At 37.4% G+C, this 26,018-nt stretch overlaps 2 protein-coding genes across 2 annotated transcripts; one reads left to right on the forward strand and one right to left on the reverse strand.

The window, feature by feature from the left end:
• Positions 1-12,381: 12,381 nt before the first annotated feature.
• On the forward strand, positions 12,382-18,697 carry LOC107831931 (uncharacterized). Its single transcript, XM_016659726.2, has 6 exons — positions 12,382-12,653; positions 13,703-13,838; positions 17,503-17,587; positions 17,675-17,722; positions 18,125-18,246; positions 18,342-18,697. Exons 1-6 carry the CDS (start codon positions 12,491-12,493, stop codon positions 18,460-18,462), a joined length of 675 nt encoding a protein of 224 aa, XP_016515212.1. The 5' UTR covers positions 12,382-12,490; the 3' UTR covers positions 18,463-18,697.
• Positions 18,698-22,803: 4,106 nt separating this feature from the next.
• LOC107831929 (protein CANDIDATE G-PROTEIN COUPLED RECEPTOR 7-like) lies at positions 22,804-25,576 on the reverse strand. The gene is made up of 2 exons (XM_016659725.2): positions 24,877-25,576; positions 22,804-23,851 (listed from the first exon to the last, which is right to left on the reverse strand). The coding sequence occupies exons 1-2, from the start codon at positions 25,364-25,366 to the stop codon at positions 23,040-23,042; spliced, it is 1,302 nt and encodes a 433-aa protein (XP_016515211.1). The 5' UTR covers positions 25,367-25,576; the 3' UTR covers positions 22,804-23,039.
• Between the last annotated feature and the right edge of the window lie 442 nt (positions 25,577-26,018).

The raw sequence follows: 26,018 nt of genomic DNA on the forward strand, positions 1-26,018 counted from the left end.
TTCGGCATAACCCGATAAATCTTTCAGCATAACCCGATAAATCTCCTCAGCATAACCCGATGAATCTCTCGGCATAACCCGATGAATCTCCCCGGCATGATCCGATGAATCCTCCCGGCATAACCCGATAAATCTCCTCGGCATAACCCGATAAATCTCTCGGCATAACCCGATGAATCTCCCCGGCATGATCCGATGAATCCTCCCGGCATAACCCGATGAATCCCCTCGGCGTAACCCGATGAATATTTTCAGCATAATCCGATGAATCCTCCCGGCATGATCCGATGAATCCTCCCGGCATAACCCGATGAATCCCTTCGGCATAACCCGATGAATCTTTTCGGCATATTCCGATAAATCTTCCCGGCATAACCTGACGAATCTTTTTCGGCATAACCCGAATCCCCTCGGCATAACCCGATGAATCTTTTCGGCATAATCCGATAAATCTTCCCGGCATAACCCGATGAATCCTCCCAGCATGACTCGATGAATCTTTTCGGCATAACCCGAGAACTCTTTTCCATGCAGTCAGCATTAGGGTTTTAAACCCTAAACTGAATTTTATTTTTTCTTGTAATCAGCATTAGGGTTTTAAACTTTAAACTGAACTTTTCCCCAGTTGGCCAGTATTAGAGTTTCAAACTCTAAAACTGAACTTCTCCCCAGCTAGTCGGTATTAGGGCTTCAATCCTGAACCACGCATTTTTATCTTCCTCCATCAATTTTATGAACTTCCTGGCGAATAATTAACGAAATTTTCCTAGTGAAACTGGGGCAGAAAATTTCGTTCGTTTGTTTGTTTTCTCCCGCAGGTCTAACCTCTAGCCACAAGGATCGAAATGACCCACGAGATGAGTCTCAAACCAGAATCCAAAAGAAAAGGACAAAAAGAAGATGTCCCGAGATATCGGAGTTAATGGAAGGTGGATCGACTCCAACATTGGATTAAGGTCCTGAACTCTGCCAGTCACGCCTCATTCAGCATCCCGGAGAATAAGCAAGCACCTACAACTCGCAAGCATCAAGGTTCGGATCGAAGTCTCCAAGCAAAATCAGCTAAGACCCATGATCAAGTCACAAAAGAATCATAGATAGGGATCTTGTAACTAGCAGTTGACATGCATATAAGTATTTAAGTTCAGTTTCAATTTTTCTTTGGTTGTAATAGCAGTGGTGATTACAGCAACAGCAGTAACAGCAAGCATTGGAATCCCATGGTAGTCCCAGCTACCGAAGCTTCCCGAACTACATTGACCTGATTCCTGTTTAGCCCAGGATATGTAGGAAATCTTTGAAGCAAGATTCGGTCAGATCTTTCAAAAACATGTTTCACACGGAGTAGTCCATAGGCAAAAATCGCTCATATCCGCTCACTTTATCTTTGCACGAAAACCCTTCGTGTTTCCGAACAAAGAGGGGCAGCTGTGAGCACGTGATTTTTGTTTTACGCGACAATCGCTCCAAAAGAAATAAAAATAATAACAAATGGTCCTGCTGTACAATTTTTGGATTTTACATGGCACTTTGTTAATTATTTATGATCTTTTGCCCATTTTTATCTTTATTAAAAAAAATACAAAATGTATGTGTCATGCGTAATTTAAACCGTAATCCGTTTGTTAAATGGAAAATCACAAAATACGCATTTTTGTCTTGATTTGTTGCCTTGTTTAATTTTACCTACTTTTAACATTTTAATATGTGTAATAAATACGTTAAGTATTAATTAATGTTGTTTAGTTTTATTTAATTAGGTTGTATGTTTAGGAAAATTAGAAAATAAAGAAAAGAGGTTAAAACTCGTTTTAAATGAACTTGGGCCAATTCCCATTTTCAAAATCGGAGGCCCAAATGAACAGCCCAAGCCACCAGTCCAAACAGCCCACCCCCAGGCCATAAAACGACGTAGTTTAACACCAAAACTACGTCGTTTCGATGCCAATCCATCACAACCGTTCAAACCAAGCCGATCCAACGGTCCGGATCTCTCACCCATAACCCCACTACCCGACCCGTTACCCGAACCAATTCTGACCCCTACTAAGCCAAACGACGACGTTTCGTTTAAACCTTCAGATCCAAGCCGTCCATCTCGCCTCATCCAACGGTTGAAATCAATCCACCCATTCCATATATAAGCCTCCTACCACACCCTGCCCCCCTATCCAAATACCCCAGCTTCCGTCCTCGTCCCCTCACCCATAAACCCTAGCCGCCCCCTATTCCTCACCATTAATTCTGGCGGCATGAACGCCGGTGACCTTCACCTTAACACCCTAGGACCACCTTGACACCCTGAACATGGATCCACCAACCGTTCAGCTCGAATCCCATCCCACCTTCTCGAATCTTCATTTGAAGGTTCGAGTCAAAACTCGATCTACACCGATCTACCCTAAATTCATACCAGACAGTCACCGGACCCCCCTCGTGACCAAACCATGCTTGGTTTGGTCCGAATCTAACCACGGAGACCCAAATCCCAAATCTACCATCCACGAACCCTAGAAACCCCAAGCCTGGTCCGTGCCTACTTTAAACCAAGGGATTAAGGTCTAATGGACCTTAATCAAAGTGTTTCTCATCTGAGAAACACTTCGATTAAAGTCCGTTCAGCCTTAAGGAGGATCTGTTCAAAACACAAGTGGATTTTTTCTGATTTGTTCTTTCAAATCTTTAAGGTGAGTTGATTTTCTTTTCTTTATTTCAGTTCGTATATTTGTGTGTTGTTAAAAGTCCGTCCGTATGGCCAAACGTTTTGTTTTGTGTTTTTGAACTGCTATTGTCCACCTTGACCGGACCTCTGTATTCGGTCAAGTCTTTCTTCGTAATGTATGTGTGTAAACTGTATGTTCAATTGAATTCGTAATTGGTCATTTCAATTAGCTCCCGAGGTCATTTCTGTGTTGACATGGCAATCTGAACCCCTTGTGTGATACTCTTAGATTTCTGATTTTTGGCTATGATTGTACGTGTTATGATTAGTATAGTCGAGTCGACTTATGTCGTCAATTAGTTTCAGTTGTCCGAACAATAACCAATTGACCTGCTTCTGTTAAGCATTGCCTGAATCGATTAGGAACTGAGTTTAGTTACTTATAATTGCTAATTTGATTTCAGAAATCTAAGGTGTAGGCTGTAATTGTAATCTGAATTGATGGCATGTGCATTTGTGCACAACATGTGCATAAAGGTCCTGTTTGAATTAAAATAGTTTGACAGCATATGCTGTCAGACTACATTCTGCTGCCCATACTCTACTTTAGCCTCAGAAATAATAAACATTACTTAAAGTGAGTCTGCCAGGGAATATCATGGGAGTTTGTTCTTATTTAAATAGTCAGTGGAATCTGAAAATAAGAGAGCACATGGGAGGGTGTTTGGGTGATTGATGAACAGGCTGTTAAGGGCAGACTTTAGGCTTATAAAAGGAAGAACTTCCATCAGTTTAAAGGGGGGAGAACATATAAGAGAACAGAGAGAGGATAGATTTGAGAAGAGAGGGCTGGGGACATACATAGATACACATATGCACATAGAAATAGAGAGAGAGCAAGAAATAAAAAAAAAGACAGGAAATCAGAAACTTGGTTTTTGTTTGTCTGAAGTTCATCTGTTGTCAATCTGTTAGGTAGTATTGCTTTTTCTAAGTTTCAATCGAGATTACTGGTAGTGTTTGTTGCATTTGGTTTATCTCGGAATTGGATTGTCTGGAGTTCTGTTTCTACTACACTGTGTGCTGCTATCATTTGGCTACTTTCCCGTCAGCTATAGTTCCATTCCTTGCAATAGAACCTGTTCTGCTGTGTTGCTTTGATTGCTGCTATTTATCTGTTACTGCTGCTGTTTCGTTTGCACTGCTGCTCAACTGACTCTCCTGCTTTCTTCATTGTAAGCATCTCCCAGGTACACATTTCGAGTCCCATATTGGTGTAACTGAAACAGTTTGAAAACATGAAATGAAAAAGGTTGAAGAAGTTCAAGTATTTGTTGGAATATTCATGGTATATTAATGGGCCTGTGTAGTTGTTAGTTTATAATTCAATAGTATGAAAGTGTATGTTAACTGACACTCGTCTGATTTTAGTCCTTTGTGTTGTAGTTTGTAGTTGTTTGTTAATACGGGGTATGTATACTCCAAATTTATACTATGCTGTTTTGTTTTATTTTAGTCCTTTTGTTGGGTCTCGTTAGGCAGTACATAGGATCATGTTCAAATCCCATTAGTAACAACGTCTAGTAGTTAATTCCTTTAATCTAGCCTAAATAAGTTTAGCTAAATTCAACTCAAGAAATGTTTGGAATAGTTGTAGCGTTTCACCAGCTTGTATGTAATTTTCATTAAAATTGAAGGCAGGTTCCACGAGATACTGCATTCTTCATCTTGCAAACAATTCACCAAATGAATCAAATGATTGACAGGAAATCCGGGTTTGGTTAAGTAAATTAGCACGTACCTTTTCCCTTTTTTATTTTAGAGACAAACATAATAGAAAATGTAGCCACTTTAGGATATCCCTTTTAAATAATGAGATGAGCCCCGTTAGAAGAAAGATACACATTGCGGGGCCCTCAATAATTAATCATAATAAACATTTAGAATTTGGAGATGGGCGGTCTAGTGAATTTCCTTGCCTTCTCCAAAGATAACAACACGTTAGACTCTTTAGGCGCGGCTTAATTAAATTATCTTCTTAAACACGGGTGCACATTGATGTGGCCCAAATCCAAATCTCAACGGAGTCAAAATGTGTCTACGACCACGGGTTCATTGATTGTGACGTGACTCGAGATGCATTTTTTTTTCACGACGTTGCAATTCTATAAATAAGTGATAATAATAAATGCGGTTTAAACTTAATAAAAGCACGTAAGTCATAACATGTATTTAAATCAGATATTTAGCCATTATAACAATTTAAGCGACCGTGCTAGAACCACGGGATTCGAGGGTGCCTAACACCTTCCCTCGGGTCAACAGAATTCCTTACTTAGAATTTCTGGTTCGCAGACTTCATTTGGAAAAGTCGAAAATTTCCTCGATTTGGGATTCAAGATAAACCGGTGACTTGGGACACCAAAAGCCAAACCTTTCCCAAGTGGCGACTCTGAATTAAATAAATAATCCCATTTCGAATATTGTCACTTAAATTGGAAAAACTCCCCTCGCGCATTTAACCCTTCGGGGACGGGCGCGCAAAAAGGAGGTGTGACAATGATTCTCTTAGATTTGTCATCCGTTCTATCGGGGTAAATAGACCCCGGGGGGCCCTTAGTTAATCGTCCTCAACTTTGATCTTCGACTGATACCTGTAATGGATGTTGGCCCAAGTGGCCACTGAGTACTCCACCAAGTTTTGCTTAAATTATTGAGAAACCATGAAACTTCGGGGGTTGAGCCCTTGAGTAAATGCTTGAATGGCCCAATCATCTGTGACTCGAGGCAGGTCCATTCATTCCATCTAAGAATCTCGTTATCTCTTTGCTTGACTTTGAAAAGGTTTAAATTCCTCGTCTCGACCTTGATGGCAATGGCATAGGCCTTTATGAAAGCATCTACGAGCATAGCAAATGATCAATAGAATTCGGAGGCAAGTTATGATAGCATATCATCAGTCATTTGGACAAGGTTTCCCTAAATTTCTTCAACAATACCGATTCGATCTCGTCTTGTTCCAAGTCATTCCCTTTGATTGCGCATGTATATGAGGTTACATACTCGTTTGGATCTATGGTCCCATTATACATGGGAATGTCGGGCATTCAGAATCTTTTCGAGATCGGCTTCGGGGCCGCGCTCGGGGGGGGGGGGGAAGGCTTATGAATGATTTTTTTGGATAAGGCCCTTCAATATTGGAGGCGCTCCCGGGATCTTATCGACCCTGGAATTATAAGTTTCCACCTTCTTGTCGTTGCCTCTATCTTTTTCTCACCACACTCTACCCGTTTTGTCAATGCTTTCAGGATCTTCATCACCTCAAAAGTTTTCTTGGGCCCGAATTCATCTGGTTCCACGATAATTTATCCATCCCTTCGAGTGTTTTCCCTAACCATCTCGGGATCAATCCTATTAGGGGCGTGACTTTGGGTCTGCAACTGTGCAGTTTCCGCTTTCTGAGCTTGCAACATTTCAAAAATCAACTGCAAGCTAACCCATCACCTTCCCTTTCGTGGGTTTCTCGAGCTGATGGTGGGGGTGCCCCGTGAATGCTATTTTCAAAGCTAGTTGGCATATTGACGTTGATGGCAACCTACGAGTTAGTGTCGACCGGGTCAGCGACTGGGACACCAATGAGATCAACATGGGCACACTATTGCTACGTACCACATTATTATTTTCACTGGTAGTGGCCTGACTCGGCGTCAACGTTCAAGTGAGCAGACTGAGAATTTGACATCCTTAGGTTAACCAGAAATCAAACTTCAAAGAATAAGTGTAAAGTAGGGTGTGTTATGGAGATTCGTATTAAATCACCACTATTATCCTTTGCCCCACTGTGGGCGCCAAACTGCTTACCCTTAAAAATGAGTAACAATTAAATTTGTACGCGATTTAAAGGATACGTGATTGAATTTTATACGAATGATGTAAAAACAACAAATAATTAAATTAAAGATGGATAAAACGATCAAACCAATCTCAATGGAACAATTAAGCCTGACTTTGAATTGAACGCTGAGATTGCCTCCAATCTAGCCCTGGATATGGGCTCGGTTGTAACTAGAGAAAAAGGGAATTGAAGAACACTTTTGAACAACAACTAGAATACAAAAATGAAATTTATTGCTTTGATATGTGTGCCAACAATGGTTTAAAATATAAAAGTTGTGGCCTTTATATAGTAGGGGAATTTCAATCCTAGTACAAGTTTAAATAAGGTAAAAATCTTCTTTTTTCGGTAAATGTCGATCTACTGTTGTTATTGGATGGGATTTGCACCTTGATATCCGGTTGAGGACAGATATTATGGCTCCCTGTTCTTCATGCTAAACTGTTTCTCTCTTTTCTTGGTCTCGAAACTTTATTTTACCCGGATCTGATGTTCAACCGTACCCGATACCGGGTGCGCAGTCTGTCCTCTCCAGTTTCAGAAATAAGGAACCCTTCAGCCTTACTCGAGGTTGCGTCAGATCATACTTTCCTTTCATTTCTTTATCGGAAAGTCTGGGATAAGATTATCCCTGATTTTACCCGTACATACATTCTTTTATCCTTACATGAATAACCTAATAGCTGAGGGAACAAAATTCAAATCATAATATTATAAGTTCGAACATCCTAACCATTGTTATAAAGTTAAATTTTCTTCATCCTGTGTAAACACTAATAAAAACTAGCTCTTTTTTAATCGAAGATTATCGACCGATCAATGCTGACCCAAATAATCGACTAAGTAGCACGTAATTAGCAATTAAATTTTTTCCATTTTTTGTTGCTAAAACCTGACCGATTAGGTTGATCTTTGTAGTGCCAAAATGCGAGAAACTATTTTGCTGAAAGAATTTATTGGTAATGCATATCGAAAATAAATTATTTTTCAAGAAACTAACTGGCCGCTCACTCAATTTTTTATTTAAAATAAATTAAACTTTATTTTCAAAAAACTGATTGAGTCGGTCAATTTTTTGGACAAATCTTCAATCAACTCATTAAAAAATTAATTGAATTATTGACCAACTCGGTTGAAGAGTATGAATAAAAAACAAAAGTCTTAAATCAATAAGCATAAGTGATTTAATAATAAAATAATAGTCTGCTACGTTTTGGACCTCTGTTCGATTTTCTAATGGAGCATTTTATTATTGTGTAATTTAAGAAAATCGAGTAAATCTCAGTCTTTAACTTTTTTCTCACCAATTAACCGACCGAGTCGATTGGTACAATCTATTCTGATAACCAACCTCATTGAATCGATATTTTCGCCTTTAAAAGAGCTTGTTTTTAGTAGTGTAATTATGTAAAGAAAAAAAAACTTGTGTACTTTCACAAATCGAAAAATAGCCTCATTTTTGAGTTTATATGTGTATTTTAAGTTGTAGATATTTTTAAAGTATTACTACAAAAAGAATCACTATGTTTTTTCTCGCAAACTTATTCTCGTCAAGTTCTAGTTTCTTAGGTTAGTTTACAAGGTCAATCCAACCAACTTCCCCACCTATGGAGCCATCAGGCATCAGTTCCCTGCAAATTGATGATCCCTCTACAAGTCTCAATAAATCTTCTTTTCACTGTCCAACTCACACACTTACCCACTACTTGTCATACATATCATCATACACTAGATCTCACTGGTGAAACAGACCCAGCAGTAGATTCAGATGACTTCATTCCATTAACTTCCTCTAATAAATCTCGTTTATATCTTCCTTGGAAATTTTCTGCCATAGTTAAAAACTTTGGCAAAAAAAGTGGGTCACCAAGCACTAAAACAAAAACTTATTGCATTGTGGAAACCTGCTGAGGCTTTGCCACTTATTGATCTAGGATCATATTTCTTCTTAATTAAATTTCTTAAAGAGGAAAATCTAAACAGAGCTTTACATGATGGTCCTTTGTTTGTTTTTAATCACTTTCTTTTAGTTCGTAGATGGGAGCCCAACTTTATTGTTTCTTCTGCTCATCTTGCTTACTCTGCAATTTGGATAAAACTTCAAGAACTCCCAACTGAATTTTACGATATGGATATAGGCAAAAAATAGGTAAACTACTCAAAGTAGACATTTGTACCTCTTCGACCACATGAGGCCACTATGCTCGCATGTGCATAGAGCTAACCATTGAAAAACCATTAAAGACACATGTATACATTGGAACATACCGTCAATCTATTTAGTATTAAGGACTCAACCTTCTCTGCACTTGTTGTGGATGTCTAGGACACTTATCGTGCCACTGCCCAACACCTCTATCTTCATCCAACCTAAATCCACCCTCTGCATCAACCATTATTACCTCTCCTCTTCCTACACCTACTACTGTTAACCAATCCACTATTCTACCCCACGATACGAAAACACCTACTGAGGAATGGAAAACAGTGACATTCCCACGCCGTCGCCACCACATCACATAGGTAAGCAAACAGATGGCCAAGAAAGCACACAAACAGGTGCAGACATGTAATGACCCAGCCGATTATGTTAACCATTTCCGGTGGGCATTTCCTTTTTAGAATGTCTAGGGCTTTGTTGATTTCCCTTGTAATGTTTCCTAGCGCTGGTGATTGATTCTTCTCTAGTGGAGCAGAAGGTGATGGAGCCTGGTGGATTTGGGGTTCGATGGTCACAAAGACCAGAGAAGCTATTGGGTCTTCTATTGCCGGATTTGGAAAGAACGATATTGACTAGAACGCTTAGGAAATTAGGTTGTTGAGCAGTGATGGGTCTATTTTTGGTTGCATGCTACCGTTGCTTGCCATTGTTTGTCATAGGCATGGGCCAAAGGCATCCAAGGCGTTGTTCAGGGCTTTTATTTTTACCCTCGCCAGATGCACCGAATTCTGGACAATCAATGTCACTAGTTGATTTCCCAGGGTGAAATTGTTGGCTAGACCCTATCCTTGTAATGCCACCTCCAGCCATGATGCCGGGTAGTGGTCTGATGGTAGTGGTAACGATGTCACAATGGTGGGTGGCGGTTTGTTTTTTTCATTTTTTTGTTTTTTTTGTTTTGCTACTTTGGGTAATGGGGGGGGGGGGGGGTTATGTTAATTATCCGATTCATAATTGCATCTCTTGGTGTCAAATCTGGGTCAGTGGAAAAGGCATCAGTTATTGTATCTAGGGAGACGGATTCGGAATTAATGTGATATCTATTGGAGTGGACGGAGAGTGTCTGAGCTTGAGTGGGTTCTCAGGTAAGACACTTGAGTGTTCATGGAGTATGGTAAGTTTTTCCCATTAGAACCTTCCGCTGAGAGAGAAGTAGGGGTCGCGTAGGTGTTTGGGTAGGGGTAGTTATTTGGGCTAGGTCTCCAATTAGGTGTGGACTCCAATTGCTTGTTTAGAACCGGCCTGGTGGCCCAATGCCCCAACTTTGACATTTTTTACGTCTGGGATTGTGCTAAGGGGAGGGGCCTCGTTGTAGGTGTTATTGAGTGGCCCAGGATACAAGTTAGTGTCAGTTTCATTGGGGCCCATTCCTGCCTTGCTTTTAGCACTATGTTTGTGTTGGGCTGCGTGAAATGGATTACTGGAGAGTGGGGGATGGGGTTTTGTGTATTGACTGGGCCGTTGGGCCGGTTGTAATTTTTTGGTCTGCTATTATTGGACTTAGAATTGTATTGAACTGTTTTACTTTGTAGAAACTTACTTGAATTTGAATCGAACATTTTTACCTGGATCCTTTATGCTTGTGATGCATGGTGCTGGTTGTTAGCAGTTCCATTGTTCCTTTCCTTCGTCTTTTGTTGGTCTGCTTTCTTTTGTCTTGGGAAGGTTACTGTATTCCATTCATTCTCTCCCCCTTTATTAATATTTTCCCTGAGGTTTCCAGTGCTTCTTGAGGCATTGGTGAATGTACTTTTTTGAAGTTGCAATTTTTTGTTGTGTGACCAATTCTTCCGCAAGTTGTGCATAGTATGCCTTCGCCTTCATAAATCACTGCTTGCTTGTGGTCTCCAATTATTACTGATATTTCCACTAGGGTTTCCAAAGGTACTTGGATACAGATGCGTGTGTATCTTCCTCTCAACGTAGAGGAGGTGCATGAGCCGATTTTTAGTAGTCTGCCCAATTTTCTACCAATTTTTTCTAGTATTTCTTTATCATAGAACTCTGTTGGAAGTTGTAATAGGCAAATCCATATGGTTGTGGTAGAGAGGGTAACTTCTTGTGGCACAAATTTTGGTTCTCATATATGTACTGATGGGAAGTTCCCAGAGACAAACCATGGCCCTAGGTGTAGTACTTTAGCCATATTTTCTTCTGGACAAAATTTGACAATAAAGAAGTCACATCCTAGGTCCATCAAGATTAACTGTTCAGATGGTTTTCATAAGTTAATTAGTTTAGAGCAAAAATATTAGTGAGACATTCTACGTCCAAAGACCTTTATGATAACAGAGAAGCGCCATGGGAGATATAAGCGGTTCTTGTCTTCTTAGAAAAGGGTGATTGAGCCTTCAATATTTTTTTCTTTATCATCTTTGATGATTGTGGTGGCATCTTCGTCGTAGTATTCAGTTTGGTGAATTGCCGGTTTGTCAAGAAGCATTTTCTTGTAGGAATGTGGCATTGTTTCTTCCACGTCCGTATAGTTATTCTTGTCAGGTGGTTCCGGTGGTATGATTGGTGTTATAGTGGTTGTATTCATGAGGGGATAAGTCAGTGAAAAAGGTATTACTATTACTTAACAAATTATTTCCAACACTAACCCATTAAAGCTTAGTTCTGTTGGAAAGTCCTGAGAGCAGGTTTGAAGGAAGATCAACAACTTTAAGGTGAATCGCATTTGTAGTAGTTTTCGAAAAACTTTCTTGATAAAAGTTCTCACAAAATCGTAGGCTTTCTGTCTAGTAATTGTCCAAAATACTGCTCTTCGTTCACCTATCTTTTCCAGCACAAACTCCACTAATCCTCATTAGAAAAGCGACAATGCATCTAGCAAATTTTCAATTTCCCCACTTACACCGTCTGCTAGCAAGGCATCAAATTAGCCTGATAAAGCTAATTCAAAAGAGCTAATCCACTTTGATCCGGAGGCGGAGTCAATATTTTAAAAAATTATTTAGTTCGGTCGAATTTCTATCCTTCGTACCAGTTCTCAAAACTTTTCAACAAAAATTACAAATCTCAAAAGGCTTTAGTGCCTTACTGTTGAAAATAGTTTGCTAGGTGATTAATCTTATGAAGGTAGAGAGACTACTTCCAAAAGACCATCGGTTCAAGTAAAGCATAAGCACTACATAAATAGAAAAGAAAAATGATAGTGTAGAAGTTATGAAAATGTAGTAACAACATGATAATAAGATGACCAAAAAAAAAACAGGTAGTAATAAAATCGAAGAATAAGAAAATACGATAATAAATACTTTTGTTTATGGAAATGACAAATGTTCGACTACCTACTAACCTCCTACCCTAATTTTCGATCTCCACGTCCTCCTATCAAAAACATTAAAATTTAATAAAATTTAGTTAAACAAATTATTTATTTAACTAAACTTATCCTAAAAATATTAGTTAAAGAAATAATTTACTCGAGATATATCTTTTGTTTCTCAATTCTCCAAACTCCAAAGATTAAGAAGTGTCATTTTTACTAAGTGTGAATATGTAGAAAAACAAAAAGCAAAGTTGTGGGGTGAAACTACAAGATACCTTTCTTATAGCGACGTCGTATTAAGATCCAACCAGTAAAATATTTGCCTTCAGCACACTTGATATCGCTCGCAGGCCGCAGCCATTGTTAACTCTGCTTCTTCATTGCCATATCAGATACTTCACGCTTTCACTTTCAACATTTTAGCTTCAGAATACCAAGATGATGGGTTTATTGAGAGCTATGACTAAATCGAACCGTCCGATTCAGATGGGTCTACAAAATCAAGGGCTCACGTTGTCCCTCAGCAGACAGTTATCAACTCAAACGGAAACTCCTCAGCAGGACAACTCCGTTGATACATTCCTCCAAAACCCATCTACTGGTACATATAAATCTTTCAAATAGTTATAATAATAATAATAATTTATTCTCGCTGTTATATTTATTTTTAAAGATCATTTTTGTAATGTATAAAAAAGTGGGTTTTTATGGTTTTTCATAATGCAAGAAAATTATGGATACCCTTTTGTTTATTTGTACTATTAAGAAGTCTTGTTGATTTGCCTGTCTTTTTCCGAATATTTCTGTATTTAGGGTTTAGGCTGTTCTGCTTATTCTTTGAACATTTTCAGTTTGCTATGAGGTAACTATTGACATGTTAAAGACTTGGGGTTTTTGAAATTATTGTTAAGTGGTTATGACGGATTTGTATTAGTTATTAGATTGCATATGGATAGTGCAAGAAAATGTGGCTACCCTTGTGCTTATTTGCAGTCTTCTCAATTTGTCTGTCCCTATTTTTGGTGATTTAGGGTTTAGGGTTTTTGCTGTTTGCTTATTGTTTGAGCATTTTCAGTTTGCTACTAGGTAACTGTTTGACGTGTTAAAAACTTGTAATTAGAAAAACTCATGGCTGTGAAAATGTTTTGTTGGATTTGGCTTTTGGTAGAATATTGTGAATTTAGTACTTGAACAGAGGCAATAATCATCAATCAATCAACTGTACCTCAATCCAGACCTATGAGTATTTAGGGTCAGCTATATGAATGCTTTGTATCCTTGTCACACGCGTTCCTATGAGTTCACTGTTCTATCCTAATTTGGCAATTTTCATGCTAACCACCCTTAACCTTCTGCGACCCCTTCCTCTATCCAAGTTCCAAGCTTGGTCTAGTTATGCTTCACGAAGCTCGCATAGATGGAATTGGAGGCAATAATCAACAATTAAAAAAGTTATGAATTCCTTGTATCCACTTTCTTTCACTTAATTTCCTTTACATCCACGCATGTGGAGTGGAAAGGAATTATTTTACGTCAGGCTACTTTTGCAATATAGTAATAGCAGTCGTGCATCTTTGTTCATGCCATATGCTTATGCAATTGCAATCTCATATGAGACTGATCCGGGATCTTGGTCTTTCTATTTCCCAGGTTTGGTTTATGGGAGAATCTATGGCATCGGAAGGCATACAAGAAAGAGTGACATTATTAGCATGTTAGGGGCTTCTAATTTGAGCCTAGATGACGTTAGATTTGAGTACAACCCGAACTATGCTCCAGTTGCTGCGTAAGTTTCTTCTTTTATGATATAAGGTTTAACAATATCTATAAGGAAATAGGTCATATCGCTGTGGTTTTGATTTCTGAGCATCCAAGGGTGTGACTTGGTTGTCAATGAAACTAAAATGGATCATTGGAGATCAGGGTTCTAGTCCCTGCAAAAACTCTTGGTAGTTTCTTCTCATCTTCCTAAGTTTTGGTGGATATAGTTACCCGTATCTGTATTAGGTACTATCGTGAGCATCTCGTTGCTTTTAAAAGGGTCGTACTATATGAACCTTCTTATAATGAACTTGCTCTCTAGCAAGATTATAGGTGTTTCTTTTTATCTTTTTTTATTTCTAATTTGTTCTATGTTCATGACTTGTCACTTGTCAGTGCTTGCCTCCATTTAATCCTGGGATAATACATACTGACCCCCTCAAATTTGCCCTATTTTTCGACTACACCAATTTTTTAGGGTCCCAATACCCCTTGTTCTTGTCCAAAGTGTATCTATAACCACCCTAACTGTTGACATGGCAAAGAAAGTGCACACAATTGGACCAGAACACGTGAAAGCCAAAAGCAAATTCAAAAAATATAGCCTCTTTACACATGAGCTGCAATTGACTCAAATCAATCGTTTCCTTCTCCAAAAATCCTTCTCATATATAAAAACAAAGTTTTTTATCACATTGTTTTCTCGCTTCCACCTGTCTCCCCCAACAACCACCACCATTCTTCCTTCAATCTCTCTCTCTCTCTCTCTCTCTCTGACGGATCCAAAACCATTTCTTCGCTTAACTTTCTTTCTACTTCCAAATAACAAGATTCGTTAAAGTTACCCATCATTCTTAGGTTCAAAACTTTTAGTTCCCAGAAAAGCACAAATTTTAAATGTAGAAAAACTAAAAAAGATCTTTTCCATGCCATCTAAAATCATTGTTTGTGGAAAATAATGTTTTGATATTAGGACAATTTGTTAGTTTTAGTTGAGGTCAAATTTAATTAATTTCGGAAGATGCATGTAAGGATTGAAGATACCGATCCATATCATTTTGCTTTTTGAATAAGGCAACTAAAATATGCTATTAAACATATATGTGCATTTTTAATGCACATTAGTGATTTTATCTGTATCTTATATTAGAGGGTAACATAGGCTATGTTTTATAAATTAACCACTGAAATTAGACACATATTAAACCACTATTGTGCATTAATATATATTTGATCAAATATATATTAATGCACAATAGTGGTTTAATATATCCAATAAAATGTTTCTAATAGCATATGTTAGTAGTCATATTCAAAATGCAATGTGTCAGCTTTTCTCTCAACCCAACCCCATGTTGTCCACTTTGAATTAACAGAGGTTCACAAATTTATTCCTTGGGCTATGCCGTATTGAGCCAAAAGTGTGATGGATCAATTTCATCTTCGGAGAACAATGATTCTGAAATTTTATGCACAAGAATGGACCATTGATTTGGTCTTTCCTAGCTTTTGTCCATTTTATATAAATATTGTGGTTTTGATTTCTAATTTGGACTTCCTTAGCTTTGAATACCTCTTTTATAAAAATAAAAAATGTTGGGTTTCAATGTCTGATTGTTTGACTTCACTCAGACCAGGCAACCAGCATTCAGGAAAAATCCTTGAAATATTCATGTCTTAGCTAATTTATCAAAAAGAATATTCAGGTCATAGCTATTAGGAACATTACTAATGCCTACCAATAAATGAAAATTGTTTTGGGATTGTTGAGTATGAAAAAGAAAAGTCTGTTTTTCATACCCTATTAAAAACTCTATCAAATGCATGTCGAGAATAAATTATTTTCCCCCCTTTCAGACTTTGCCAAATATTATATACTTAGGTACAACCGATAATTTTATATAAGGATCAAAGTATAAAAACCTGGTAGGATGTGGGTCCTATGTAAAGAAAATCTTTATCATTTGGTAGTAATATTTGGAGTCATACTATTACGTCAAAAGCTAATGATGAATAACTAAGAGTGTTAAGGCTAGTAAAACCTAATGATGAATACTATCTATTATGTCCAAAGCAATATTTGGAGTCATACTATTATGTCAAAGAGAATTGACCTATTCATAGAGCGATCCTATGATCGCTGCTGGATATAGACTATCTTATTTTTTATTCTATTTTGTTTCTTTAAAAAAAGAAAGGTGACTCAACTTCTCAGCTAGAGTTGGTGGTGAGACTTGTTGGCGTAATGCATGGGGATTCAAGCTCTCATGAACTACTATTAAAAATCAACTTTATTTTTGTTTTGTTTCTGGACAAACGATATCCGGCTAGGCCTATGGCTAGATCCTTTTGGATCTACCAGTCGGCCGGCCCTAGCCGTTTACATGAGCATACAGAATCTAAACTCGAGTTTTCCACTGAGCCCATGTTACTTGAGGAATTACTCTAGATCTTCTTATTTTGGGCTACAACTTCGTTGAGGCGACTAGCATCCCTTTCCATTGTGCATTTTCCGAACAAAGAAGATGACTATAAGATCGAATTTGCTCTTCAAGAAACTGCTCAAGCCATACCTTCTGCCTATCTCATATCTGTAGAACCTAGACTTTTTCCGTTCTAGCCTCTCCCTCGAATACATAGGATATGTAGGCTTGGGTGAGAAATGGTTCCCTCTTGCAATAAGCTTTCCTTGAATACTTATTTATAATCCAGCACCATCTTAATGTTGGAGGATGTTCTTATTAATAAAATATTTTACTTTTACCTATAAAAACCCCTATGGGTCGTTGGTTTGTTGGATAAGGGATAACAATCTCGGGAGAACGTACGGGATTGTTTTATCTCGTGTTTGGTTGAATTTTTTATTCCGGAATTAACAATCCATGGATTTATATCATAATTGTGGTATTTTTTAATACCACATGCAATGTGGGTAACAATCCGGGGGATACTATTCCCGGATTAAACACCAAAATAACAAAGATGCTTTCTCCAAAACTCTCCTCCCAAAGGCCTTTAAAAAAGTTAAGGATCAAATCGGAAATAAAAGTTTTTCTCAATTTATCTAGTGTAAAACTAAACACATGTTTTATATTATATCCTATATATCCATTTCTAGTCCAATGAACTAAACGTGTATCGTAAGAAGTATCTTTACTAAAAAATCATGTTGTTATTTAATTCATGTATTATGATCCTGGTATAACTTGTTCACCAATCAAATGACCACCGGTTTGTTATCATATTGAATGTCTTGCTTTATTTTTTTAAATGATTTTTAAGCTAGTATAGGCTAATAGCTTGCTAAGTTAATCTGGATTACACTACCAATAGTTAGTCAATGCGGGTAATATATTACTCTTTAGTTTTATACCAGTTTCCTTAGTATGTTTCTTATTAGAGTTGTTTGCTTTTCCACCGGTAGCTTTTGAAGTTGTCATTTTTTTTGTTTGCCCTTTTACCTTTTCGTGGGTTGCGCTTTATGTGAAGAACACTTTCCAACCTTGACTCCTATCATATATGCATTTTTTGTTATGAGTTGGTTGTTTGAACGAGCTATATATATATATATGTGTGTGTGTGTGTGTGTGTAATTACTTCAAACATTCAATTAATGGATGCCTATTGCTGCCTTATCAAAAAAGAAAATACTTATTACTGCTCTGTTCCATATTTTATCTCTCGAATAGGATGATTCAGTTCCCTACTCGGAATGCTTATGACGCTTCACTAAGGGCAGTTGTTCGGACGAGTCGCTTGTTCAGAATGGAGAGGGTACTGTTTCGAACATGCATCTGGTTGATTATTAATCTCTGGAGGTTTGCATGCAGAATCATCATTTCTTTACCTTTCTGATTGTAGGCTGATCGTCAGCAGTGGGACACTTTGCCACACTATGATGGAAAAACTGTAAGTGGGTCTTTGGTGTTTAACTGTCTTCATTGTTCTTTCTGTTTGTCTTTTTCTTTTTTGGTGGGTAGGTGTGTGGTAGATGGTGGTGGAAAGGCTGATAACAAAAATAAAAACCTCATGCTAATTAAGAGGAAAAAAAACACAAGGTGATTTCTTCCCATCTGCTTAACCATTAGTGAGCGGATGGGCCCAAGCTAGTGGAGTAGTCGAGGTGGGCCCAAGCTGTTCCACAGTCGGAAACTACTGTAATTTAAAAATATACCAATGAACTATTCTTTCTTTCTGAATGCAATGAGATTGATGATAAATTAAATATTGCTATTCGATTCATTCATTTCTAATAGTGATACAAAAGGGCTTTGAAGCAAAAAATCTATTGATGATTGTTGGCTTTTCCAGATTTTATTGCAAGGGATCCCACGGAATGCACTGGCAGATGATGTGGAACGTTTTCTTTCTGGTTGCCAGTATGATGGATCATCAATCCAAATATTCGCCAGACAACAGCGAGGTTTTGATAGGTATAGAAGCTTTACCACTCACATCTCGCTGGCTCTCTTAACTGTGATGTGTTCTCTGTTCCGTATAAGATGGAGTTTTGGTTTATTTGTTGCAGACCACCAGTTAGAGTGGCCCTTGTGCAGTTCCCTTCACAGGCTTTAGCCGCACACGCCTTTATTACGAAGAACAGAGGCTTCGTTCTTAATAACCAAATTGCTGTTCGACTTCTTCAGTAGTCTCCTCCACCTTCAAAATAATCTACTTTCCATTTCCCTGTGAGCTAGATTAGGATGTGAGATGACAATTAGAAATGTTCTGATTATCTGCCTGCATGTCCAGGCTTCAATCCTCTTTTAAATGAGAAATTTTTATTTCATTTACTATGGAGAAAGCTGAGATGAAATTCGAAATGCTAGTCTTATCAATACTTTGTTTTGAATAACATAAATATGTGAACACTGTCCTTTCAAATGAGGGCTTCTACGTTGCATTTTATTTTTTAGTGGGCTTCTGCTGATCAAGCTGCGGTCTATTTGTGCCAAATACGTTTGCAATGAAGGCATATTGTAAGTTCAAATTCAGGTTTCATCTTTGCAGGCAAAACCAAAACCGCCGAAACACAATGTTGAATTCAGGATCTTGATATTGTGGATTCTGAGTTATGAGAGTGGGGTGTGGTGGGGGTGTGGGTGGGAAATAGGGTGGGTTGAGAAAGAGTAGTTTTGGAAAACATTTTTCCTCTTTTTGGCCGGGAAGTGAGTGCATGAGAAAAATATTATCCAAAATATTTAAACCAAACATAGAAAAATTTGAATTTTTCTTCGTACCAAACACACTCAAAAAGGCCAAGTATTCTAACCTAGAATTGGCAACATAAAATATACGGAAAAGGGTCAAAACTACCCTCAAACTATAAGCTTAGGATTAAATATACCCTCCGTCCACCTATTGCGCTAAAATTGCCTCTGACATTTTCTTTTTAACTCAAGTCTACCCTTATGACTAACGGCCATTTAAAAAAAAGATTTATTTAATAATGATGTGGCAGCTTCTCATTTGTCGAATTTAATACACTTGTCCTCATTAAAACGACCCACCCATATGTACCGTTTTCAGAATAACCCGCCTTGAACCAAAAATTTAACAAAAAAAGGGAACCCCCAACCCCACGGGACTCTTCTTCTTTCTTTTCTAAGTGCTTTTTCTTAGGGCTCTTCAAAGAAAGAAGAGTCGTGTCAATGGCTGCAATCAAACTTTTAGTTTATTCCACAAAAAAATCAGTTCAAATCTATAGAGAACTACAAATTTTGGACATAAACAAACATCCACAAATCACTAAATACCCTCTAAAATTTCAGATCTGAAAATTTTGATTAGCTTCAATGGTGGACAACTTTGTTCCTTGCATTTTCGAGCAACCAAGACAGTAGATAAACTTGACTTGAGCTTCAAATAATAACAATCAGCAGGTTCCAAGCAACAATCTCGACTTTCAAAACCAAACTCTCTCAACAACTTCGACAATTTCAAGCCACGAATTTGGCACACCAAAGATCCTAATCAGTAGCTGTGAGCATGTGATTTTTGCCCTATACGAAATACTCCTATAAAGGAGGGAGAAATTAAAAAATAGCCAGATTTACAATTGGTCGTTCAAAAATAGCCCAGTTTCAAAAGTAATCGAAATTTAGCCACTTTTCATGTAAAGATAAATCTGAGCGAAAACACTGTTCAAAACCCGGAAAATACGCCAGTATATTATACTGAAGTTCCAGCATAAGTATGCTTGAACTCCAGCATATTATACTGGAGTTCCAGCATACTTATGCTGGAACTCCAGCATAATATGATGGAGTTCCAGCATAAATACACTAAAACTCCATCATAATATACTGGAGTTCTAGCAAGTATATTTGTCCAGTATAATATACTGAAGTTTGGAGCACCGGTGCTCCAGTCTCATACCCTCTCGGGTGGTAAAGAGGAGGTGCGACAGTAGAGTGATCAAGGAAAGTTTTAAGCACTAAAACTCTTCAATTCAGCAAAGGATCATCCTTTCTCAATTCCACCAGTGAACCCAGTTGTATTTTCAAATGCTCGTACCAATGAAATTTGTAAACTCAGAAACAAAGCATGAACTCAAGTGTATTAGATCAAATAGTGATACTATATTTTACTTTTCTAATTTTTTGTTTTGTTTTTGATTTGCTAATAAAAAATTAGGCACTTCAGGTTGGGTTAGTGCAGTTTGGGGCGGGTTAGTCCGAAAATGGGTACATATGGATGAGTCTTTTTAATAGGATCATGTGTTTTAAATTCGGCTAATGAGAAGCTGCCATGTCATTATTAAATAAATATTTTTTTTGATGGAAATGGTTGTTAGTCCGAAGGGTAGGCTTGAGCCGAAAAGAAAATGTCGGGGGTAATTTTAGCGCAATAGATGAACGGAGGATATATTTAGTCCTAAGCCTATAATTCAGGAGCAGTTTTGAACCTTTTCCATAATATATATGCTATTTAGAAGATGGTTCTCACTAAAGATCTATGAGAAATTTGTCTTAAGATCTTTAAATTCGTTCTTCGTATACCGATGTTGCCCCGTTTCTACTTACTACTACTACACCTAGCGTAAAGTTATATCTTATCATGCCTAGTAGTGCATAACATGATATGCATGATAAACCCTCACTGAAGCATAAGAATTTCTACTAATCTTCACTCACTCTCCTTTGAAATCTTCAATGACAAGGCTAGTACAGAGGCGGCTTAACCCCCAAGCCACTAAAGCGGCCGCTTTAGGCCTTACAAAATCAGAGGCTCCAAAAATACTTTTTTTATATGTAATTTAAATATTAATTGTATTTATTAAATAGTGATAAGAATTTTTTTCAATCATATTTTGCTACTTTGTCACCAATCATTAATAACATAGTTTTATATTTTATGTTGTCTTTTATCGGAGTTGGTTGAGCAAATTCAAATGAAAGTGAAAGGCAATTAAATCTGCAGTTGCTTTCTAGTTCTTCTTGTTGGGAATAAACCCCCACGGAAATAATAATATAGCACCGAGATACGGTAATTAACAAGAATAAAAGAGTAACAACGACACCAAGATTTTTACGTGGAAAACCCTTTTGAATAAGGGAAAAATCACGGCCCTGAGACGAGCAACTGATATCACTATAGCAAGGAATTTTACACTTTGTAGATCTGAATAAAATACTCCAAAGACCACTACAACACTCAAAAGAAATAACCCTCTTTTGATATTTTCACCTTACTACAATATCGTTCACTCTCTAATTTCCTCACAGACTATTTTCTTATACCTTATCTGTGAAACCTCCCTCTTTCTTTCTCTCTTTGTTGGTGTATGGAAATGAGAGTTGAACCTCTCCTTTTATAGCCAAAGTTTCACTCTCTAAAGCCTACCATATTTGCCAATCTACACACACTTTTCACAATTCAACAAAGTTGGTTACCAAACCAAAGAAATTCAACAAGTTGGCTACCAAACCAAACCAAGTCAACAAGGTTGGCTACCAAATCAAAGAAAACTTTTATTAGGCACATGTTTACAACTCTAACTTTGTAAGGTATTTTCTTTCAAGATCTCTGTTGGTACACTTCAAGCTAATTAGATCATAAAATATATATCTTCTTTGTAAATACAAATTTCTACTTGATTGTTACTTTGGGAGGAAATGCTATATAGTAATTTATGTTGACGGTCATGTGAAAAGAAAAAATTCAAAATTAAACTTAATAAAATCTTATCAAAGATTAGTAATGTTTCAACAAAGATTAAAGGGGTTGGTTACACCGTCAAGATGAAATTGCATCTCAAAAAGTATAAAAGAAAGAAAAAAACTTCAACAAAAATATCTAAAATTATTAAATAAGTTTAAGATCTCTTATAACGTCTTGGCTTTAGGCCTCCAATACTATTGAGCCGCCTCTGGGCTAGTGCATAGCATGGCGAAGTAATCAACGTAATTTGGAGTGAATTATCAAATATAGTTTGCTGATTCTAAATTGACCGCGAAAAAAAAAAAAAAGGAAGAAGAAGAAGCAGCAGCAGCATGAATGCTAGAAACCATAAGTGGAGAAAACTTGAGCCATTCTAGGATGAGCACACTCCAGTGCACCCTAAAATCATCAAAAGTATAATTGAAACAACATGAGATAGAGTAAAAAAACACATAACGAGATGGACAATAAACAATCATAGGCACCAAGCCAACAGCCCAAAAAGATAAGCATGGCTAAGTTAAATTTCTCCAATGTGAAGACTAGCCGATCGTAACAACTTCATGCACAGTTCAAGAACTTCTTGAATTCACTTAGTACTCGTTTGGTACAAGGGATAAAGAATAATTAATTCCGGAACTAAATTTAAAAAAAGTTTATCCAATATTTAATTGGAAGAAAATTGTGATATAATTAATCCTGAGATTAGTTATCCCGGGATTGTAATTTTTTTAAATCCTAAAATAATTAATCCTAGGATAACTCCTTTCCAACCAAACGACCCCTAAGTGGAGAGAGAAGGCAATGAAAGACAATAAAGGGACAGATGAAACAAAATCATGATAAGGGACTATTACATGAAAATGAGGTTTATATAACAATTACATGACATCAGAATTCCATTATCCAAAATTACAAGCCTGTTTTGTGATTCCAAAGCTACCAAAAAAGAAAAGTGAATTGTAATTCATCCCGGTAAACCTACTATCACTTCAGTAAAACTCGCAGTGTTAGGCTGACAACTGTATAATGGCAGGAGAGCGAGCAGCCACAGATCTCAAAATCACAGCTCAAACTCCTCATCCCGAAGGGCCAATGCTGCAGCCTCTTCTTCCTCATCATCAAGAACAAAGTACTCATTCTTCTCCACTGGCCTAAACATGTAAAACATCACCATGTAAAAAGCTAAGCTCACTATTTCCTCCGCAGAATATGCCACCCATTGATACTTATAAGCCGAAATTGTCCTCAAGGCAAAAACCACAATCCTTGTGAAGTACAAGTATCCAATCACCACAATATAAAACTGCCTGAAAAGAGTCAACTTTGCCAAGTTCCTTGCTGCCTTCCCATCAGTTTTGGAAGTCTCCCTCAACGACCTAATCGACCACACAATGGGGAAAATAATAGCACAGCAGCAGATAATATCAACAATCAAAAAGACCTGTTTCCAAGTGACCCAATCCTTAATGAAAGGACCTGTTTCTCCAATCACAACGGAAGCCACATTAGCCAAAACCTGAAGCGGAATCACAATCATCAGCACCTTCTTCTCCCTCTCTTGCAAAAAGGGCTTCAAGAACGACCACCCAGTACCGATCAAAACAATAACAGTGAAAAGCAAAACCACACGTATGGACTGGAAAATGTAGAACAACACATCCCATCCGTGTGCAGTACCAGTAACCTTAACATAATGCTTATCCTCAGCAGCGAAAAGCAAATTCAACGCCTTCATTATAACCAAAAGTGCCATAAGCCCATGAATCCTATGCACAGATTTCTTATTCTTCAAACACACAAACACCCAGACACCGAGAAAGACAAAATAAGCCAAGAAAAACAAAAAGTACAAAGTGGGCAACTGAGTAAGACCTGTACAAAGAGGGCAAATTTATGATAAGTTGAATATGCAGAGAGAGGGAAAATACAAAGTGCATAACTGAATTATGGTTATTTGGCATTTCCACCAAGTGGGTTTCATGTTATCATAATATTTGAATATGACAAGTTATTAAAAGTACTAGTATTACCTTGCATTTGTTATGATGAAATATTTCCGTTGATTAATGTTTTATTCAAAAATTCATTTTTTCTGATTATTTGCCAGTGTTTGGTTGGTATTAAAGTAAGTGACATATGCTAATTGTTCTAAAATTAGTATAGGGTATAAGGATAGTGTTTTCATGTTACCTCTGAATACTAAAGGTTAATAGCAATTGAAACACGTAATATGGAGCCATTTTAGAATACTTCCAATTGTAAAAACAATGACTTTGGCAAAGTCATTTTCCTCTTTTCGATGGAAAATATTTCCCTTGTTAAAAAGTATTTTTTCCACAATTCAAGTAACCGAACTATGGGAAAACCATTCCATCAAGGAAAATATTTTGTTTTACACAATTCAAGTAACCAAACAATGAAAAATGGTATCATCGAGCAAAATATTTTGCTCTTCCCAATTCAAGGTAACCAAAAGCTCGAAAAATAATTTCATCAAGGAAAAGACTTTGCTTTCACAACTCAAGCTAAAACAAATGATTTCACAAAGGAAAATATTTTACTGGGAAAAAATTTTCCCCATATCAAACCAGAAGAACCCTTCCATCAAGGTGATTTCTGCGGGCACAGTTAACCGGTACGTGTGTTGGAGACTGCGAGGCAGCAGGTACCCGGTGCCCAACCTGACCCGACACCACCGTCATAATTCATGAAAAAACACTTTCACTATCATATTTTGCAGCCATATGATGGAAATTCACTTGATCAAATGCACAGATTTCCTATTCTTCAAACACACATACATCTATATATCCAAAAACACAAAATAACCCAAACAAAAAAAATACAAATTGGGTAATATATCAGAACAAAATACAAAGTAGGTAATCGAACAAAACCTGCAGAGAGATAATCTTTAACACGGCCATCGAGATTATAAAGCTCAGTTCGTACATCCATAGACACCTTCGATTCAGGTGCACAATTAGCAAAAAACAGAGAGTATTCATTAGGTGAAGTTACAGGGTAAGCTCGATCGAAGGACGAATTAGGCGGAGGCGAAAGATCACGAAAAGTGAAAAGGCGTTGAATGTAATTTGATTCAAGGACACAGAAATTAGGGTTTTGTTGAAGCTCAATTAGGACTTGAATTAGGGATTCTTCAGATAAGAGGAAGAATCCGAGGCGGGAAGCGTCAGGCGATGTTACGGTGGAGATCACAGAGACGGAGGAGACAGAGATTGATGTTTGACCCGTGTGTGTGAATCCGAACCGTTCGAAGAGGATCATGGGCCGGTTATCAGATCGGATTTTGAGTTTTTTTATTTCGCCGGCGGTGAATGAGGAGAGGCAGAGTAGAAGGAGGAGGAGTATGGGTAGTTTCGTCATTTTGAGCGGCGGTGGAATGGAGCTGCAGTGGTGAATTTGGTGGCGGAGAATGGTGGTGCACGGCGGAGGAGAGATGCGCGGGGAATTTGGTGAAAGGAAAGTGGGAAGAAAATGGGGAAAGGAGAAATTGGCGTGAGTTTTACAGGAGGATGATTTTGAAATGACGATATTGACCCCAAATGCGTTAGATCTGGGAAATTTGGTGGGATCCAAAACCGAGAGAAGAATTTGATTTTTGGCATTTAAAAAGAAAACGAAGTTACCAATGTAATTTGGAAGATATTATGTACAATTATGGCTAATCTAATTTTAGTACATATTGTTGTAATATCATTCTCCAACAAACAAAGACTAAAATTCATTTTTGTTGTGTTAAAAATTAATACTACTACTTTTTTCTTACCATTTAATATAATACTAGGTATGTGTTTCTAGAAAATGATAAAAGTAATAGCATATTTTTCTTACAATGTTAAGTATATCTAACACGTAATAAACTAAGAAAATTTTATTAAATTAATATTTAACCCTTTACTTGATTCTACAAACAAGGCCATTTTAAAGTATAATATATAAGAATGAACATTAGATTTTAATGATTATACATTCACTGCGAAACACAAAGTCTCTTGCAAAATATACATTGGATAAC

The sequence above is a fragment of the Nicotiana tabacum genome, chromosome 10 (genome assembly GCF_000715075.1).
Source record: "Nicotiana tabacum cultivar K326 chromosome 10, ASM71507v2, whole genome shotgun sequence".
In the NCBI taxonomy this organism is placed as follows: domain Eukaryota; kingdom Viridiplantae; phylum Streptophyta; class Magnoliopsida; order Solanales; family Solanaceae; genus Nicotiana; species Nicotiana tabacum.

What these genes read in the sequence shown, in the direction of transcription:
- LOC107831931 (XM_016659726.2), top strand. Translation starts at nt 12,491, where the DNA reads ATGATGGGTTTATTGAGAGCTATGACTAAATCGAACCGTCCGATTCAG. An exon ending in AACTATGCTCCAGTTGCTGC is followed by an intron (nt 13,839 to 17,502) that starts GTAAGTTTCTTC and finishes TCTCTCGAATAG; the next exon opens with GATGATTCAGTTCCCTACTC. An exon ending in GCTTGTTCAGAATGGAGAGG is followed by an intron (nt 17,588 to 17,674) that starts GTACTGTTTCGA and finishes TTCTGATTGTAG; the next exon opens with GCTGATCGTCAGCAGTGGGA.
- LOC107831929 (XM_016659725.2), bottom strand. Translation starts at nt 25,366, where the DNA reads ATGACGAAACTACCCATACTCCTCCTCCTTCTACTCTGCCTCTCCTCA. An exon ending in TAAAGATTATCTCTCTGCAG is followed by an intron (nt 23,852 to 24,876) that starts GTTTTGTTCGAT and finishes CTCTTTGTACAG; the next exon opens with GTCTTACTCAGTTGCCCACT.